At 60.1% G+C, this 18,479-nt stretch overlaps 2 protein-coding genes across 13 annotated transcripts; both read left to right on the top strand.

Annotated features, from left to right (window-relative positions):
* The first annotated feature begins 6,320 nt into the window (after window positions 1-6,320).
* Window positions 6,321-15,525, top strand: ZNF335 (zinc finger protein 335). 12 transcript variants are annotated; one of them, XR_016471911.1, is made up of 27 exons: window positions 6,321-6,568; window positions 6,836-7,109; window positions 7,479-7,556; window positions 7,799-8,119; window positions 8,279-8,413; window positions 8,496-8,654; window positions 8,740-8,998; window positions 9,107-9,284; window positions 9,370-9,482; window positions 9,682-9,700; window positions 9,914-10,030; window positions 10,113-10,189; window positions 10,298-10,458; window positions 10,561-10,790; window positions 10,849-10,972; window positions 11,064-11,158; window positions 11,289-11,572; window positions 11,685-11,820; window positions 11,892-12,281; window positions 12,365-12,507; window positions 12,847-12,986; window positions 13,432-13,535; window positions 13,649-13,750; window positions 13,947-14,030; window positions 14,138-14,264; window positions 14,338-14,419; window positions 14,724-14,780. XR_016471911.1 is itself a non-coding variant. In XM_090152075.1 (27 exons), exons 1-27 carry the CDS (start codon window positions 6,368-6,370, stop codon window positions 14,837-14,839), a joined length of 4,188 nt encoding a protein of 1,395 aa, XP_090008201.1. In that variant the 5' UTR covers window positions 6,322-6,367; the 3' UTR covers window positions 14,840-15,525. The 12 variants fall into 12 exon arrangements, 9 of the variants coding, with proteins under 9 accessions (XP_090008201.1, XP_031443920.2, XP_031443897.2 ...); XR_016471912.1 differs by having other exon boundaries at window positions 14,186-14,264; window positions 14,721-14,777; XR_016471910.1 differs by having other exon boundaries at window positions 14,721-14,777.
* A 1,812-nt stretch (window positions 15,526-17,337) lies between these two features.
* Window positions 17,338-18,275, top strand: LOC149915634 (uncharacterized). The gene is made up of 2 exons (XM_090152090.1): window positions 17,338-17,510; window positions 17,587-18,275. Exons 1-2 carry the CDS (start codon window positions 17,338-17,340, stop codon window positions 18,074-18,076), a joined length of 663 nt encoding a protein of 220 aa, XP_090008216.1. The 3' UTR covers window positions 18,077-18,275.
* Window positions 18,276-18,479: the final 204 nt, after the last annotated feature.

Here is an 18,479-nt window from a genome sequence, read left to right as displayed (position 1 = left end):
TCACCCACACAAGGATACAGCCTCCAGCACCTCCTACCCAGCACCGGCATCCCATGCTCACAACCAGCCCCGTGCAGCCAGGCTGTGGTGCTTGGTGTCACCAGGCTGTGGGAGCCCACAAGCAGAGCTCTGGGCTCAGGGGGAACCACGTCCCCCTTCTGCAGAACGGCACCGAGAAACCGCCAGGTTGCCTCACTGCATCCGTAGCCCTGCAAGAGCAACACCCGGTGACACGGCGAGGAAGTTGCCACACAGGGCAGCCCCATCCTGGAGCCCGGCATGACACACGTGCGCAGCCCGCCGTGCCCCCCCAGCAGCCCCTCCCTGGCACAGGGCACAGCAGGGCTCAAAGCAGAGCTGAAGCACAAGGGGATGCTGCCATGGGGTGTGCCCGGAGGGGCTGGGTCCTGGCCTGGCCTTCCAGCACCGCGGGAGATCCCTGGGCCTTTCCCACATTATTCCCATCCCCAGTTCCCACAACTCCCACAGCCCGGGCACACAGCCACAGCACCACCTGCACGGCACCGCCTGGGCACTGCAGGCCCTCCAAGGGCTGAGCTGTGGCACGGCACCGGGCACAGAACAGGAGGGGCTGAGAGCTGCAGCCTGACCCAGCTGGCTCCAGGGTGCCCCACGGGCACACAGTGACAGCCCTGAGCATCCTCACGTTGCCAGCCAGGTACCCGCAGCACAGCGGCTGCAGCCCCGGCCCCCACTCTGACCTCTCCCACTGACTCACAGCCCCACAGCCCTGCTTCCTCACAGGGATTTTCTGGTGACTCTCTGGGCTCTGTGAGGAGAAGGGGCAGGGAAACCCCCGTGTCTGGGTACACCGGGAGCCTGAGGGTGGGGTGGGGGAACTCCACAGGCAGCCCCAGACTAAACCGGGCAACTCAGGGAGCTGGGACAGGCAGCATAGAGTCTGTGTGGGCAGGACACTGAGGTGGGCTGGAACTGGGACTGCCAGTGGGTGAGGAGGGAGTGGCAGAGAACATGGCCTGGGCAGAGAGGGCTGTGGGGATGCCAAGTGACCCCAGGAGCAGCTGGGAGACGTCACAGCCCATGCAATGCTGGCAGCACCCTCCACACCCAAAGCCCTGGTCAGGATGAACGGCACGGAAAATCCCTAGCAGACGTCCACTGTTCCTGCTGGCCGCCAAGCCACGAGGCTGTCTGTCACCACCACTTCCATCAAAAGGGGAAGGAAGAGGCAGCTGCAGCCCGTTCCCATGTCCTTACTCACAGATGTGCCCCCCTTGCTGACAGGTGCCGCGTAAAGACCCCCCGTGGGAAGGTGCCCTGGGGTCCAGGACGAGGCTGCTGTAAATTGGGCACAGGCTGGTGGGACGCAGCTGCTCCACACAGGCTGCAGGTCTGTAGCTAGGTGCTGGTTGGAGCCAGGGACCCCAGGGCAATGCCCAGACCCTGCCCAACTCTGTCCCAGAGGCATGGACCCAGGGCAATGCACTCACAGCCATTGCTGTGGGATGCACCAGGGTGGGAGACAGGACACCCGGCTGTGAGAGCACTGCAGTGTGCTGGGAACTCAAGGGAGCTGGATATGGGGACAGGGGGTGGCAGAGAGAGGACCAGGCCCACGCACGAGGCCGGCACCAGACACCCTCCTGACGTGCACAGACTGGGGAAGCAGCACAGCAGAGCACCGTGACGGCAAGAGGAAGCAGCACGGGGGAGTCAGCGCCTTGTGCCGGTGACACAGCATGTGGGAGCACCGCCGTTATGGTGTGGCTGTGGTGTGCCAGGCATAGGGTGTTTTGGCGCAGAGCGGGACTGAGGGCATAGGAGCAGCTCTGTGTCAGCTGTTGGAAGCCCCATTACTCCTCATCCAGCGGCTCCAGACAGAAACAACATTCCTGCACACACTCCCATATCTGCTGCCTGACGCCAGCCCTGCGTAGGCTGCAGCACATCCTCCAGCTGGGTCCAGGACCCTCCTTTGCAGACTGTGCTGGGGCAGCACTGTTCCCCCCACGTTATGTCTGTGACGCCGCACATCAGCTTGGTGCTATGTGCCCCTAACCAGGACCCCACATAGCTCCTCATCGCCTGCCCTCTTATCACCCCAAGATCTCCCCACTTCACCACTGGGCTCTGGTGCATTCTTTGCCATCACCCGGGCAGGAGAAGGGGCAGGAGCCATGCCAGCTCTCAGCTCTCTGCCCGCAGGTGCTGCACTGTCAGGATGACACAGCCCTTGTCAGCTGGCGGCTCACCACCCCCCTGGAGGCACCGAAACCAGCACCGCCTGTCACTGCTGGCTGCGCCCAGCCCACTCCCAGTTGCACAGGATGGATACCCCAAACTGTCCCACCAAGACCCTGAGGAGATGTGAGCAGTATGGGGGCTGAGCACAGCATTGCTCAGAGCTCCTGGGGACACAGGTGCCACCGTGGGGCTCTGCATGCTGGACATCCATCAGCACAGCGTGGGTGGCAGCGCTTTGTTCCCTGGCACTGATGGGCACAGCAGCTGCTTTCTAAAAAGGGAAGAGCTGCAATGGTGACAATGACACGCACCTGCCTGCTGTGTCCCGTGAGTTAAAGGAACAATGTGGCATGAGAAACCCGCTGGCTGGTGGCAATGAAACAGCTCCAGGAATAAGGAGTGGGGGTTTATGGAAGGTGAAATATGGGCAGAACTGGTGGTATTTAATTGTAAACTACAAGAAACAGAAGGAAAAGTGGTAGATGCAACATGCTTGGGTTTCAGCAAAACATTTGACAACTGTTCTAAACGGCTGCTGCCAAATTAACTCAGACCAGCTCCGCTGTCAGCGTCGGCATATGGACAAACGCAGGCGGCCCCAGGAGCAGCGAATGGCCCGGCCCGTGCTGGGGAGCTGCTTTGAGAGCTTGGAGCCTGCATGGCCACACAGTGCTGAGTGTGGAGTTGGGGCAGCGAGCACCGCTGGGGCCCTGCAGCACGCACGCCTCCTGCCCACCTTGTTTATCTTACTTATATTTCAGAAATTTGCTGATTACCCCTTTTTAACTGACCAGCAGTGATGAATCAGCAGCAGAGGGGAGGGTGGGATCCGGCGGCCTTGGACCGTGGCTCCGAGGTCTCAGGTTCTGGGAAGGAAGCCACAGGAGCACTTCAGAAGGGAAAGAAAACAACCGGCAGCAGCAGCACGAGGAGGGGCAGAGGGGCACAGCACACTGCTGGCTGCATTTTGCTGCCCCCCGTGTGCCCCCGCTGGGGTGACAACGTGCCAAAACCTGCGGAGCGGCAGCTGCAGCACTGATGCAGACAAAGCTGAGTGGCAGCACCATGGGAACGTGTGTGGTGTGCGGGGCACCGAGAGGGCTCAGCCCCACTGTGTAAATCCTGGAGGACTGGGCAGCCTCATCCCAGGGCTTTTGTTGGTTTCTGCACCAAGGCTCGCTCAGTCACAGCCCCACTGGCCATGGGAAACACAGTCAGTGCAGAGCAAGGCTGCTGCTTGCCTAGGAGTGCAGCACTGTGATGCTCAGGAGCTGGCCCAGCCTGTGCCCCAGCACACAGCTGTCCCCTGGACAGCCCCAGGTGCGTTCTGCTGCTGCTGGGAAAGAGCCGAGCGGTGAAGCAATTCAGTGTGAAGAAAAACCCATTTCCTGCAGCCAGGGCTGTTTTGCTCAACGTTTTACAAAATGTGCTGATGCAACCGCCCTCCCCAGGTGGGATATAAATACGAAGCTGGTTGATGTGGATTAATGCCCTACAGCTACACAAACACTGCTAGCAATGTTTTCTTTAGAAAGAAAAAAGGAACACAGGAGGAACAAACAGCAGTGACTACAAAATCACTGACTGTGGCCGTGCGGAGGCTCGGGTTGCAGGCGGCTGGGAAGGCTCTGCTCTGGGCACTCAGCACAAGCCACCACCTATTCTGGGATGCTGACCCAAAAGATTAGGTCACGGAGAAGCTATTGTGGTAGCTCAGCAGAGCCACAGGCCAGCACAGCCAGTGAGCTGCTGCTTGGGCACAGGGCACAGCACAGCCCCGGGTCACAGCACGGCACTCCCAGCTTCATGCCCACCGCTCAGCTGGTGGAGCTCCTTCCAATGCCTGCCCAGGGTGGGAAGCACAGAGCTGGCACATCGACAGCCCATGAGGGGTCAGACCATCTCCTGCTGATGCTGTATGGCCCTGTCCGCAGGCACAAGTGTCTGTGCTGTTGTCCCAGTCAGTTCCCAAAGGGCCTTTAACCCAGCACTCCCCAGCCCAGCACTTGGACACATGCTACAGGCCACCTATGCTTTTGGATTCCCAAAGCTTCTTTTCTGCCCCGGAGCTGTCATTCATCAGGGCGAACCCCCATTAGTACAAAAATGTGGCTGCGTGAAGGCAAAGAGACCCCTGCTGGTCCAACACCAACCCGCCCCGCTTCCTCAACTGTGGTTCCTGCAGCCCGAGCCCTTCGGACAGAGCCCGGTGCGAGTCCCGCAGATGCAAAGAGATGCTGCCCCGGGTCGAACGACGAACTACGGAGAAAGGCATCGACCACCGGAGCGCCCCACATCCTCCCGACTCCTCGGGCTGGCAGCCACTTCCTTCGCAGTAACTGCAGAGCTACGCAGCAGGGCTGCTTTAGAGGGAAATGGAATAAGCACTTCATTGTCTGCCAGCTCCCGGCGTGGCAGTGACCCCGGCACCGCGCACGCAGCAGTTTGGCACCAGGGCTCGGGAGCAGGCAGTGCGGCTGCAGCAGTAGCATTGGTACAGCACTCCCTTATCTCAGCCCGGGGATGGATTTCAGTGATGTCGTCGCACAGAGATAAATGAGGGCATAAACCTTCCAAGGATTTATTTAATTAGCTTGAAAAGGAGCTGGAATGCAAGCGGATGCACCATGCCAATGGCACAGCAGCAGCTCTGTCACTGCCTCTGCAGCACACAGCACACAGGGCAGGGGCACCGCGTGGGACCCGCACTGCCCCACAGGGGGCAGCAGCTCCGGATGGGACAGAGCCCACTGCCCACCGCCCGGGGCTGGGAGCACCGCAGGTGGCACAGCACAGCGACCTGGTGCGTGCCGTGCATCCAACCCCGGCCACTGGGATTCTGGCAGACTGACTCCTTGCAGACACCGTGCCAGATGAGGCACTGCACTGTCTGTCCTTCCGCAACTGGCAGACAGCATCACCTCCTATCAACTGCCAAGGCCAAGAGCGGATGTGATCCCTCACACCTGGGCCGGGCAGGGCTGCGTGCAGGGAGGCACGGTGCTACCGGCTGTGGGGGCTCGGCAGGAGGCTGAGCTCAGCGACTGCATCCCTGATGTGGGGACAGAGCCCGGAGGAGCAACTGACAACAGAAGGCCGCTTTGATCACGGAAAAGAACACCGGAGAGAGACGTTCAGAGCACAGCACTGCAACACGAGAGAGCAGCTATGGGAGCTGCCGGCATGTCAGCTGGAGGCAGCGGCCGGCCAGGCCGGGCAGGGCCGGAGCGATGGCACGCAGCCTTCGGGCAGCGCAGCCCCAGTCCCGGGGCACGGCTGGGACCAGCGGAGCTCGGACACAACGGGCGCGGGCCGCCCGTGGAGAAGCAGCTGCGGGGGCAGGGAGAGCCGCGGCGGTGCGAGCACGGCAATGCCTCGGGAGCGGCGGGAGGGCAGGGCGGCGCCGCAGCCCGGGAGCGGCGGGAGGGCGGGGAGCGGAGCGATGCCGAGGCCCGGCGCCGCCACTTCCGCCCCGCGTCACGTGACGGGCGCCACCCGGCGCGACGCCGACGCTCAGGGCCCGGGCGCCGCTTCGTGACGTCACGCGCAATACGCGCAGCGCCGCCGAGATCCCTCCGCGGAGAAAATAGTCCCTCCGGGGCGCCGGATCCCCCGCCCGGGGGCCGCGAGCGGCGCCGCGAGGCGCCGAGGGGCGGAGCGGCGGCGGCGGCGGCAGCAGCGGGAGCGAAGGGCGAGGCTCGGCGGCGGTGAGCGGGCGGCGGGGCGGGGTTGGATGGCGGAAGTAGTTCCGGCGCGGGGCCGCGGGCGGAACGCCGCGCGTGGCGGCGCGGGGCGGGGGGATGGCGGCCGCCGCGGTGCCGGGCTCGGGGGCGGCGCGGCGGCGGCGCGGCGGGACGGGTGAGAGATCGAGAGATCGCGGGCGGCGCCGCGAGGGGCGGTGCGGGTGCGGCCCGGCCCACGCCGCGTCCCGGCCCCGCCGCGCTCCCGGCGCCCCGCGGCCGCCCCGCGCTGTGCGCGCGCGCGGAGGAGGCGCGGGGAGGGGGCACGGCGGCAAAGATGGCGGCCGCGGCGGCGGCGGGACCGGGGCGCGGCGGGGCGGGGGGTGCGCGGGGCCGGGCGCTCCGCGGGCGCGGGGCTGACGGCGCGATCCTCGTGCAGGCCGGGCATAGGCGGGGCGGGCATGGAGGAGAGCGAGGTGCCGAGCAGCAGCGACGCGGCCCCGCAGGCGGCGCGGGAGGAACCGTCCGAGAGCGGCGTGGGCACCTCCGAGGCCGTGTCCGCGTCCGCCGACAGCAGCGACGCCGCCGCGGGCGCCGCGCTCCCGTCCCGGGCGGACGACTCCGGAGTGGGGCAGAGCTCCGACCGCGGCGCCGTGTGCCTGGTACGGGAACGGGCGGCGGGGCCGGCTCTGCCCGCGGCCGTACGGGCGCTCCGGTGCCGCCGGGGGGTGGAGGTCCGGTCGGGGAGCGGGGGGGGAGCGGCCCCGCGGGTCGGGGTGCTCGGTGACGGCGGAAGAAGCTGCCTGACCCCATCCCTGCGGCGGAACGAAGCGCCGCGCCGGTGGCGTTGGTGCGCGGTGGTTCCCGGAGCGCCCGGCCCGGCAGGCGTCTCTGAGCTGAGCTCTTCTGTCTCTGCTGGTTTTGCTTAGGAGGAAGTGTCCGACAGCAGCTCCAGCACAGATGTGGCTCCCCGGATTTACCTGCCCGATTCATCCTCCATCGCGCAGTCCACTTTGGTCTCCAGCGTCTCCACCGTGAGCCAATCCGTCATGGTGTCGGAGTCCCCGCAGGTCCTGGTCCACTCCAGTGTCATCAGCGACGGAGCCACGGTTGTGTCAGACTCCACCGCCTCCACCTCCTCAGACCTGGGTTCCGCCATAGACAAAATCATTGAGTCCACCATTGGGCCTGACATTATCCAGAGTGAGTGCGTGCCGTGCTGCTCTGCTGGCGGGGGATCTGTCCCTGCGTGGGGTGGGTTGAGTGGTGGGGCTGGGAAATGGAGCTGCTAAAAACTTGGGAGGTAAGGGGAAATATGTGTCTGCGTGTGCTTACACCTTGTCCTTGTTTGGCAAGGTTTGCCATCTCACTTTGCCTTAGCAGCTGGTGGTTTTCTGAGCTGCTTGTTGGGTAGTAGCTCAGCCTCTGGCTTGCTGCTGCATTGGCCACTGTGCAGACTCTAAGCTGAGCCAGACCTCTTGCACCCTTTTCTACTCACGTGGGAACTTGGGAGCGCCACTTCAGCCCCTGCCCCTGGTGGGTGCCCTGATTTCCTCTCCTCTCCATCCCCAGGCTGCATAGCTGTGACCAGTGCTGAAGATGGGGGAGCAGAAACTACTCAGTACCTCATTCTACAAGGGCCTGATGATGGTAAGGGTGCACCCAGGGCATTCCTGCAGTGGTCTTCTCTGTCTTTGAGCCTGTTCCCATTTTGGTAGTGAAAAATAAAACCTGTAGGGTATGGTTTGTGTGTAAGCATGAGCTGCAGGGAGAAAACTCTCAGGACACAGGGCAGGGGGGGATGCCAAGTTCAGCTCTGTGCTCAAGGTTTATGTGCAGCCTGGGTGCAGGTAAAGATTTGCCCCTCGGCTGATCCAGTATTGTTGTTTCAGGTGCCCCCATCGTGTCCCAGATGTCCACTTCTGCTCTGGCCAATAGCTTGGCAATAGAAGCTATTGCTGATGGCCCTACCTCCACGTGCCTTGACCAGCCAGGCCCTTCCGAGCAGTCAGAAGTGCTGGAACTGCCCACACAGCCAGACCAGGTTCGGGAGGCAGACGGTGGGGAGGAGATGGACCAGCCGGACTTGGAGACCCTGGAGGAGATGATGGAAGTGGTGGTGGTGCAGCAGTTCAAGTGCAAGATGTGTCAGTACAAGAGTGTCTCCAAGAAAACATTGATCAACCACATGAAAGAGCGACATTTCCAGCCAGGTGAGTGTGGTGCTGCCACTGCTGAGCACTGAGAAAAATATATCTTACTGCGGGTGGGATTGTTGTTGTCTCTGTGAAGTTAGGAGGAGGAGTTTGAGTGTGAATACCTGTGCTGCTGTACAGTTAAGTAAGGAGATGTTCTTCTGCGTTTTGTATTAGCGGGCTCAGCTTTGACTTTTAAGAAAGGACGTCCACGAAAGGGGGGTTCTGCTCCAAAGTCTGCAGAGGAAGAGGTTGCAGAGGAAGAAGAAGATGATGATATTATGGATGCTGGTGCTATCGATGACCCTGAAGGTAAGACTCATTCTCACCGCATCCTACATAGCTTAGTCTTTCCCCTCATCTCTGTCTGATGTTTTGTGCCTCTTGCCTGCAGAGGACAGCGACTATAATCCAGCTGAGGATGAGCCCCGTGGGCGACAGCCCAAGAACAACCGCACAGTCCCCACGTCCAGTGAGGAGAGGCCACGGAGACGCCCAGGGAGGCCCCGCAAGTTTCCTCGCCAGGGGGACGTGCCCCAGGACACGCCTGAAGGTGGGTCAGCACAGCGTGGCACGCAAGCTCCTGGGAGCTGACAGGGAGCGTGTGTGATGATGCTGTGCTGTGTCCTGTCAAGTAGGAGAGGAGGTGGAGCCCCTGGTGACGTCCCAAAGCACACCCAGCTGTGAGCTGCAGAATTCGGAAGCAGCCAGTTCCTCTGGCCTGGAGAATGGGACCGGCGAGAGCTTGGCGGAGCCCAGCATCAGCCAGTCTGACTCTGAGAATAAGGACCCTTCCTCCAACACAGGCCCTGAGGAAGCAGATGTCGTCCCCAGGAGGCGAGGCCGGCCCTCCCGCCGCTTCCTGGGCAAAAAATACCGCAAGTACATGGGGCGCAGGTGAGGGGTGTGTGCCGAGCCAGTGCTGGGCCCTCTGGCCTATGCCCAGGGCCGGTCCAGCCTCTTTTTGTCACCACATCTCTGAGTCCTGGCTGTTTGTGTGTGCAGGTATTACTACAAGTCGCCCAAGCCCTTGATGAGGCCGTACCTGTGTCGGATCTGCGGCTCGCGTTTCCTCACGCATGAAGATCTGCGTTTCCACGTCAACTCACACGAGGCCAACGACCCACAGCTCTTCAAGTGTCTCCAGTGCAGCTACCGCTCCCGACGCTGGTCCTCCCTCAAGGTGAGCGCCGTCTGTCCTGTTCCCACCCCCACGGAGGGTGGCTGATAGCCCCAGGCCTCATGGCACCCATTCCCACGCCTTGCAGGAACACATGTTCAACCACGTGGGCAGCAAGCCCTACAAGTGTGAGGAGTGCAATTACACCAGTGTGTACAAGAAGGACGTCATCCGACACTCCACAGTGCACAGTCGGGACAGGTAGGTGGGGTGAGTTCCTGAAGACCGTCCTGCAGCCTGGCTGAACATCGTTAATATCACTTCTCCTGCCCTGGAAGTGCAGCCATGGTTGCCACTTCACCTGAACTCTTGTGCTGTCCAAAATGGATAGTTGTGATGTACAGGGGGGCTCAAACTCGGGATTTGGCTGACAAAGGGATTTTTTTGGTCTCTTTTTCAGGAAAAAGAGGGCTGATCCGGTGAGTTCGAGTTCCCTGTTGGCTTGTCTCTCAGCACTGTTATAGGGGAAGAGGCATGTCTGTGTTTCCCACAAATTCCTTGTGCCTCGTTGAAGTCAGTGTTTCTGAATCAGCTGAGGAAAGGCAGCCCAGGTCCTGTGGTGGGGAGGGAGGCAAGGAAACTGGTGACCTCCCCTTGGCCCTTATGAGCTCATCTTCCTGCTCTTCCTTCAGCCCCCAAAGCTGAACTCCTTCCCATGCCCCGTGTGCAATCGTATCTACCCCATGCAGAAGAGGCTTACTCAGCACATGAAGACACACAGCACAGAGAAGCCGCACATGTGTGACAAGGTGAGAGGCTGGGGCTGGAGGAGAGCTGGCTGCAGTGGGGCTGTGCAGGAGACAAATGCTGCTTTGCTTTCTTCCACTGCAGTGTGGGAAGTCCTTTAAGAAGCGTTACACGTTCAAGATGCACCTGCTGACACATATCCAGGCCATTGCTAACCGCAGGTAGGAACCTGGCCGCAGCCTGCTGGGAGAAGCAGTGTCTGGGCTCCCATTCAAAGGGAGGGCAGAAGGTCCTTGCTGTCTGTGTGACAGATGGCATTGTCTTGGCAGGTTCAAATGTGAGTTCTGTGACTACGTCTGCGAGGACAAAAAGGTCCTGCTGAACCACCAGCTGTCACATATGAGCGACAAGCCCTACAAGTGCAGCTTCTGCAAGTATTCCACCTTCCGGGAGGACTTCCTGGTCTCACACATGGCTGTCAAGCACACAGGTGAGAGAAGCTGCTGCTGTCCTTCAACACCGCTTTGCCAGGGTGCTCTCCCAGCCGTCCCCTGGGGACACCTTCATGACTTCTGCCTCCCGTGTCCCACAGGAGGGAAGCCCTTTGCCTGTGAGTTCTGTCACTTCACCACCAAGCACAAGAAGAACCTGCGCCTCCACGTGCACTGCCGCCATGCCGACTCCTTTGAGGAGTGGGCACAGAGGCACCCCGAGGAGCCGCCCTGCCGCCGCCGCCCCTTCTTCACCCTGCAACAGATCGAGGAGCTGAAGCAGCAGCACCGCCAAGTGCAGGCTTCGGCTGAGCCAGAGGCCAGCCCACCAGTGAGTGCCACTGCCCATGCCCAGCTCCTCCCTGCTCCTCACCCCTGGCTCCCTGCAGCTCTCTGTGTTTCAGGCCCCTCTCGGCCCTGTCACCTACCAGGCGGTGCAGGCAGTGCCCGGGTCAGAGCCTCCCATCCTTTCGCAGGATTCCCTGGAGGGAGCCACAATTATCTATGAACAAGGTGAGCTCCCGGAGAAGGGGAGGAGGTGAGGAGGTGGTTGAGTGCCGTGCTTAACCCTTTTCTGTGCTTAACTCTTCTTCTGGCCTGCCAGGTGTGGGTGGATCGGCAGAACTGGCCACGCAGACCGCCCTGGATCTTTTGCTGAACATGAGTGCTCAGCGAAAGCTTGCTGCAGGCTCGCTACAGGTGAGCAGGGGGTGGCTGTGCCTGCTGCGAGGAGAGACTTCCAGGGCGTCTGGAAGTGCCTAGCCCTGTTCCCTTTGGAGGGAGCATCTGCAGAGCCTTCCTCCCGCTGACCTCTTGCACTCCCCTCCAGGTGGCAGTAGTGAAACCAGATGATTCAGGAGAGGTGCAGGCCTCTTGTGAACCACAGGCACAGGAGGAAGGGGCGGAGTTGGATTCCTCTGAGCAGCAGCAGCAGAAGTTGGTAACGCTGCACATGGCAGACCGTGGGGAGACGTTGGTGCAGGAGGCTTATGAGGAAGCAGCCCTGGGTGGCTCAGAGCTGCAGCAGATCACTATTCCCTTTGGCGGGGCGACGGAGTACAGCATCATTACACCCATCAGTGAGGAGATTCAGGCTCCAGGCACGCTGTACAGGTCAGCTTTGTGAGAGGAGCGGGAGCCAGAGGCACCTCTGCCCCCAAAGAGCAGACCTTGAGTGGGGAGGGGGACGTGATGGGTCCACTCTGACCGTGTCTTCTGTTGGCAGTGAGGAGGAGGGCTCTGCAGAGACTTCGCATGCAGTTGTGGTGAGCGAAGCTGTGATGACAGAGGTTCTGAAGGACCATAACAATCACTACATCATGTCATCCAGCGTCCCAGGGAATCAATTTCAACACATGGAGGTGAGGAGGCTGGGCTTTCTCTCTTTTCCAGGCAGCAGGGTGAGCAGCTGTGACCGATGTTTCTCTCTTAGACCCTCAATGGAGATGCTGCCTTCCCTTTGCCAGCAGAGGGCCAGGAGGCACAGACAGCTGGTGTCAAGTGGCCTCTGGTGCAGTGTGTTACCCAGCAGCTCCAGAAGGACTCAAATTTGTCCCCCACCTCTGAAGGGCAAGAAGTCACATCCCCCAAGGTCAAATGGCCTGCACTCCAAGGCATAGCCAAGAAGCTCTCGTGCAAAGTTTCCACAGCCAAGAAGCTCTCATGCAAGATTTCCACAGCCAAAAAATTTTCCTGCAAGATTTGCACAGCCATGTTTACAGGGAGAGCAGAAATGGAGAGTCACAAGAGAGCCCACATTGGGCCCAGCACCTTCAAGTGTCCTGACTGTCCATTCACTGCAGCCCTCTGGCCGGAGGTTCGGGTAGGTGCCCTAGAACAGCCCTGGAAGTAAATGATTTGTGGAAACGGGGCTTCCTGACCCTACCCTTGTCCTTCTGCCCCCAGAGCCACATGGTTCAGCATGCCAGCCTTCGGCCACACAAGTGCACCCACTGCAGCTTTGCCTCCAAGAACAAGAAGGACCTGCGCAGACACATGCTAACACACACCAATGAGAAGCCCTTTGCCTGCCAGATCTGTGGGCAAAGGTGAGTTCTGATGGGCTGTTGCTGCTTCTAGAGATCCACTGCAGCTCCAGGTTTGAGAGGACGTGGGATATTAGCAAAGAGCTGGCTGCCCTGACTCCAAGAGCAATCTGTTAGACTGTGCTCTTCTGAGAACAGTTCCTGCTGCAGGTAGACCCAGTTTAGTCTTCAAAGAAGTTGTATGTATTTGTTTGAGTTGGTATTTGTGTGAGCCAATGGAAAAGCTTTTAGGAGCTGGGACAGGCCACGTCCTAGGGTGATGTGTTTGTGATACCTGCGGGTAAGCTCTGCAAATACATGAAGATCATGTGCAACTCCACCTCACTCTTGTTCCTCCTGTAGGTTCAACCGCAATGGACACCTCAAGTTCCACATGCAGCGTTTGCACAGCTCGAAGGGGAAGAAGCCGGAGGTACCTGCAGCTGCTGCCCAGCAGACCATCATACTGAACAGTGATGAGGACACGCTGGCCACCCTGCAGAGTAAGATTTCTCCTTGCTCTGATAAAGTTCCCCTGCAAGTTTTGCAAGGGCTGGAAATGGGCTGGGCTGGGAACTTCCTGCTGGAGGTTAGGGTTGCCAGTGAAGCAGGACCTGGTGGGTGCAGAGACCACGGCAATGTCAGTGTGTGCCACTGCCAGCTGCAGGGGCTCGGTGCTGGGAGCAGTCCTGCACAGGCACTGTCTGCAGCGGTTCTGTGTCAAACAGGAGGCCCTAATAGATGGGGTGCATTCAGACAGCAGCTGTGCTGTAAACAGCTTGTGGCTGGGATGGGAAGTGGAGTTCACCGTCTGATTTAGAGGTCTGGGTTTTACCCATGGTGATCCTTAGGTTCATTCAAGTTTTGAGAGCTAGGTTTAACTTCTGACCTTTGGCACAGAGGCCTGTCCAGGCCTGCAGTGCCCCACCAGTTTTCTCCCCCTTCCAGCTGCTCTGCAGTCCGGGCAGGCAGTGCTGGCCCCTGAGCGGCTGCAGCAGGCACTGGGACAGGAGCACATCATTGTTGCTCAGGAGCAGAGCATTGCGAGCCAGGTGAGTCACACTGGTTGGCCTCATCGTGCTGCCCCGTGTGGCTGCTCCCCATGGTCTGTGTTGGCTCTGCCCTGCCGGAGGGCTCGCAGTCAGATCTGCCCACTCTAAAACAGCACCCGGCTCTCGCTGGCTTACAGGAGGAGGCAACGTACATCCAGGAGATCACAACTGCCGATGGACAGACAGTACAGCACTTAGTGACATCTGACAACCAGGTGAGGGCGCATTGCACACATCCCAGGAATGCGTGGAACTGAAAGATTGCATGCAGCTGAAGCAGGGACAGCAGGGAGACCTGGGGAGAAGTGGGGTGGAAAAGTGCACAGAAGCCAGACAAGGAGCAGCCCTCTTGCAGGGCAGGGAGTGGGTGGTGGTGAACAGTTCTTTGGGTCTGAATCCCTGTGTTTGCAGGTTCAATACATCATTGCCCAGGATGGCGTACAGCACTTGCTTCCCCATGAGTACGTTGTTGTCCCAGAAGGACATCACATCCAGGTAAGCATCAGGCTGACTGTTCTTTTGTGCAGTGGGTGAGGTCAGTGTGGGTGCCGTGTGTTGGGGTCACCTCCTCATCCCCATGGCTTGTTCTGTTTGAGTCACAGCTTTGGGAGGCAGGGAAGCCTACTGGCCCTAACACAGCCTTACTGCAGCTCTTGTCTTCAGGTTCAGGATGGTCAGATCACTCACATTCAATATGAACAAGGTAGCCAGTTTCTCCAGGAGCCACAGGTAAGGGGGCAGGGACTCACTGCAGCAACCAGGAGGAACCCTGTGCAGTCTCCTTATTCTCTCCTCCCTGTAGATCCAGTACATGCCTGTCTCACCTGAGCAGCAGCTTGTCACCCAGGCTCAGCTGGAAGCAGCTGCACACTCAGCAGTCTCAGGTATGTCAGGGCCACACTCTGGCAGTTCTGTCTTCCTGCTGCTTGCAGGATGCCAGTCTTGGGTGGGCGTTGCTGATGCCCATTAGCAGCTGCTGCTATGGTGCCTCAGTCCAGCTCTGCCTGCAGAGGCTGCTCGCTCATTGCAGCTGGTAGGGCTGCCCTGCTGCAGTCCTCAGCAGAATGGCTGGGCTGGACGCCCACCTGACAGCCCATGTCCCTGTAATTCTGGGAAGCAGCTGACGGTCTGTGGGGGGAGATCTTTGCTGAGCCCCACATCATCACTGATACTTCTTCTCTGCAGCAGTGGCTGATGCTGCCATGGCTCAGGCACAGAGCGTGTTTGCCACGGAGGCAACGGCTGAGCAGATCCAGCAGTTGCAGCAGGGAATCCACTACGATGTCATCACGCTGGCAGATTAGCACTGGTGACAGGCCTGGCTGATGCTCAGGGACATCCGTGCTGAGCAGGACAGCGGCAGCCAGCAGGAGCCTCTACAGCCAGCAATTGCCTTATTGCTTTGGGGCTATGAGGGACGTGCCTGAGTGCATGCCAGCAAGGGCGTGCTGCAACTCTGCTGTGCACAGCAAGGGTCCTGCAAGTCCTGCCTGGCACAGGAGGCTGTCTTGAGCAGAGACTGCACTGAGCAGTGGCAGCACTCGTGTGGCCCATCTCTGCCTGTTGCACTTGATGACGGTCTGAAATCCCTTTTCCCTGAATCATGTCTGTGCGGGCCAAACTCAGCATCTGCTCGGGTGCAGGGATCCCAGGGGAGCTGTAGGGCCGAGCACAGCCACGTGGTGCAGTGGGAGATGCTGAGGTCGTTCAGCCTCAGCCCCCACTCCTTGCTCCCGTGGGGCACACGGGCTGAGGGCAGCTTCCCTCCCTTGGCTCCTCCGGCCTGCGGGCGGGCGGCAGTAGGGCTTTGGACTGGAGGAATCTGACAGAGGAAGAGGCCATGTAGGTGGTGGAAGAAGTTCTATTTTTCTCTTTGGAAGAGGGATGGACACTGTGGCAAAGTTGGTTTGTAAGTTGTTATGGGAGGGGTTCGATTCTGATGTTCTCAAGCTTTGAATATGCTTATGAAATAAAAAAAGATTGAAAGCTGGGTGTGTGCTGCCTGGAGGCTGGGATCGGGCCTGCCTGCTGCTGCACAGCATGTGGGCTCTGTGCTATGGCTTCCTTCCAGTGCGGTCACCTTGACTTCTGTGCAGCTGGAAGCAGGGTGGGCTGGAGGCATGAAATTAATCGAGTGGTAAACAGCCTAAATCCCATGTAACTCTGTCCCAAACTACACACACTGCCCCTCCCTGAGCGGATTGTCTGAAAGTATTTACATGTGATTATAACAGCTAATCTCAGAGTTTTAGTTCTGTGCTCTTGCATTAAACTGATTAGAGGGGAAGAAGACCTGGAACCACCCAGGGAGCATCTCATGGCTGGGATGGCTGTGCTGCTGGGCTGAGCTGGGCTCCTGGCACAGCTCTGGGGGAATGAGTACAGCGCATGGGCTCGAACCTTAGCAGGGGCTCTGGGCAGTGCTCAAGGTCTGTTGTTGCTCCACAATCCCTGGGCAGCCCGTTGCCCAGCCAGGATGAGGACCATTGGTGGCTGCCAGCCTCATCATCTGCTGGCTGCTCTGCACTGCTCTGTACCCATCTGGCTGTGCCAGGCTCCTGCTCCAGCTGTGTCCCTCAGCTGTGCACATGGTGGTGGCCCTCCCTGTCCAGCTGTGCCACACTGGGTTAACCAGCGCTTTCCTAGATTACAGCCCCATTATCTAATAAAGCAGATCTGCTCCACGGCCGCTGCACTGATTGGGGTTGGCAGAGTCCTGCGGGGACAAGGTTATGGGGCTGCAGATCAGTCCCATCTGCCCCAGCTGTCTGGTCCCATCCAGCCCTATCCTCCCCAGCTGTACTGCCCCACTCTCCCCTCCTGGCATGCAGGAGTCCTGGCAGCCCCATGATTTCTGGTGTATGGGGCAGATAGAGGTGGGGATGGGATGGGGTGGGTGGCAGCGGGACGTTGGGCTGCTGCTTATGGGGGTGTGGGGCCACAGCGCCCAGGTGGGTGCCTCAGCTGGAGGCTGCCACTGCCTGCAGGGAGCCTGGGGATGCTGTGGGTGAGCCCAGGGATGCTGCAGGGCTCATTAGCTCCGGTGACCTTCCCCTTCCCGTCCCTGGCCAGCACTAAGCGGGTTTGTTACATATTTAATATCCTGAGAGCGTTATTAGTCGGTATTTAACGACAGATACAACCTGGGGGATAATCCTGCTCTGGGCGGTGCTGTGCAGGCAGGAGATGGATGGGGGGCACAGAGACCACACCACTGCCTGCCCCCCATCTCCAGGCCTCAGATCTGCAGTGCACAGGGGGTCCCGGGGGCCCTTGTCTCCCCTTGGCCCCTCTGCAGATGAGGATCCAGTTGTGGCTTCCTGGACATGGCCAGGACAGGATGGCCTCAACTGCTTCCTAACACAGGTGGTCGGGAGAGCACAAGTGGCTGAGAACTGCCCCACACTGCACCAGGGGCTCCAGGGCTGACAATGGGTCTGACAGGGCCCAGCACTGCAGTAAAGTTCTGTGTGCTGCATTCCTGCGTGCAGTGTTCTTGTGTGTGCCACATCCCATCACCACTCACGGGGTGGCACTCAGCCCCCCAGTGCCCCCACTCCATGTGCAGGTCAGGGGTGCAGGTCCTGGCACACTGCTGCTCCCACCCCAGTGGTTCTGCTCCCATCCCAGCAGGGCTGCTCCCTGTCTGGCAGTGCCCATCAGGGGGGCACCCCTGTCCCAGATCAGCACTGTGGCTTTAAGGGGCACTGCCAGGGCATTAATACGCCAATCAGCCGCCCGCCACCACGGACCCCACCCCGATATAAAGCCCCGGAGCATCTCCCAGCTGCATTCCAGCAGCATGGCAATGCCTCAGGGTAAGGGGAGCCCCAGCCAGGAGCTGAGGAGCTGCGGGGGACCATGGGGAGCACTACAGGGCCCTCCGCCCACCCTGTTGGCCTGCCCCGTGCTGCCCGGGTACCACCTACTGCCACCCCCTCTCCGCCTCTTGACGCCCATGGTAAGTGATGCCCAACAGCTCTCGGGGGCCTGGGAACTCCTCCCGGCCTGGGGAGCTGCAGCCCCCACCAACCCCAACCCCTCTGTGCCCCCAGGTCCCTCCACCCTGCGCGGTGCCCACGGGGCTGTGCCCACCGTGCTGCCAACAGCCCTTGCCTACTGAGCCGGGGCGGGTGAAGGCAGGAGCAGCACGGGAGAGCAGTGCAGCATTGAAGGCCTGGCTGGCCCGGCACCCCCGCAATCCTTACCCCAGCAAGGGTGAGAAAGTGATGCTGGCTGTGCTCAGCCACATGAGCCTGACGCAGGTCTCCACCTGGTTTGCCAACGCGCGCCGGCGCCTCAAGAAGGAGAACCGAGCAGGCTGGGCGACACGCGGCACGGAGGACAGCGAGGGGACCCTGCCACAGCCCCCCCCCAGCCCCAGCACCCAGCAGAATAGGAGTGGGAGCAGCCCCATAGGGGTAACAGGTCCTGGGAAGGGTGAGCAGCTGCACAAACCCAAGATCTGGAGCGTGGCAGCAATGGTGGCACCTGACCCTGAAGAGAGTGGGGAGATAGAGGGGACACTGGGGCAGGAGTAGGGCCCAGAACCCGACAAATCCCCCCACTCCCCATGAAGCCCCCAGAGCAACACCAGAAATAACTGCTTTGGTGCCCACCCTTCATCCGTCACATCCCAGGGCCACCACCACTCAGGGCTGAGGTGGTGCAGAGAGCACACAGCACTGCGTGATGGGGGCAAACAGGAGGACGGGGACACAGAGGGATGGGGGCAGGGGAAAATGGGGATGTGCACAGAAGGGACATGGGAGGGAGAGGGTAACGAAGGGCATCAGGAGGTCTTGGTCAGGGGAGGGAGTGGGGGCCACAGGAAGTGGAAGGTGAGGGGTATGGGGCAGAGCTGAATGCTGGTTTTTAATGTTCCTGAAAACCAGGAAACAAATCAAAAATCGACTTTGCTCTTCTTGATAAAAGTAATAAAAT

The sequence above is a fragment of the Phasianus colchicus genome, chromosome 17 (genome assembly GCF_987193195.1).
Source record: "Phasianus colchicus chromosome 17, bPhaCol1.hap1.1, whole genome shotgun sequence".
Classification (NCBI taxonomy): domain Eukaryota; kingdom Metazoa; phylum Chordata; class Aves; order Galliformes; family Phasianidae; genus Phasianus; species Phasianus colchicus.
The sequence above is the reverse complement of the archived record's forward strand: the minus strand, read 5'-3'. Positions and strand labels throughout refer to the sequence as shown.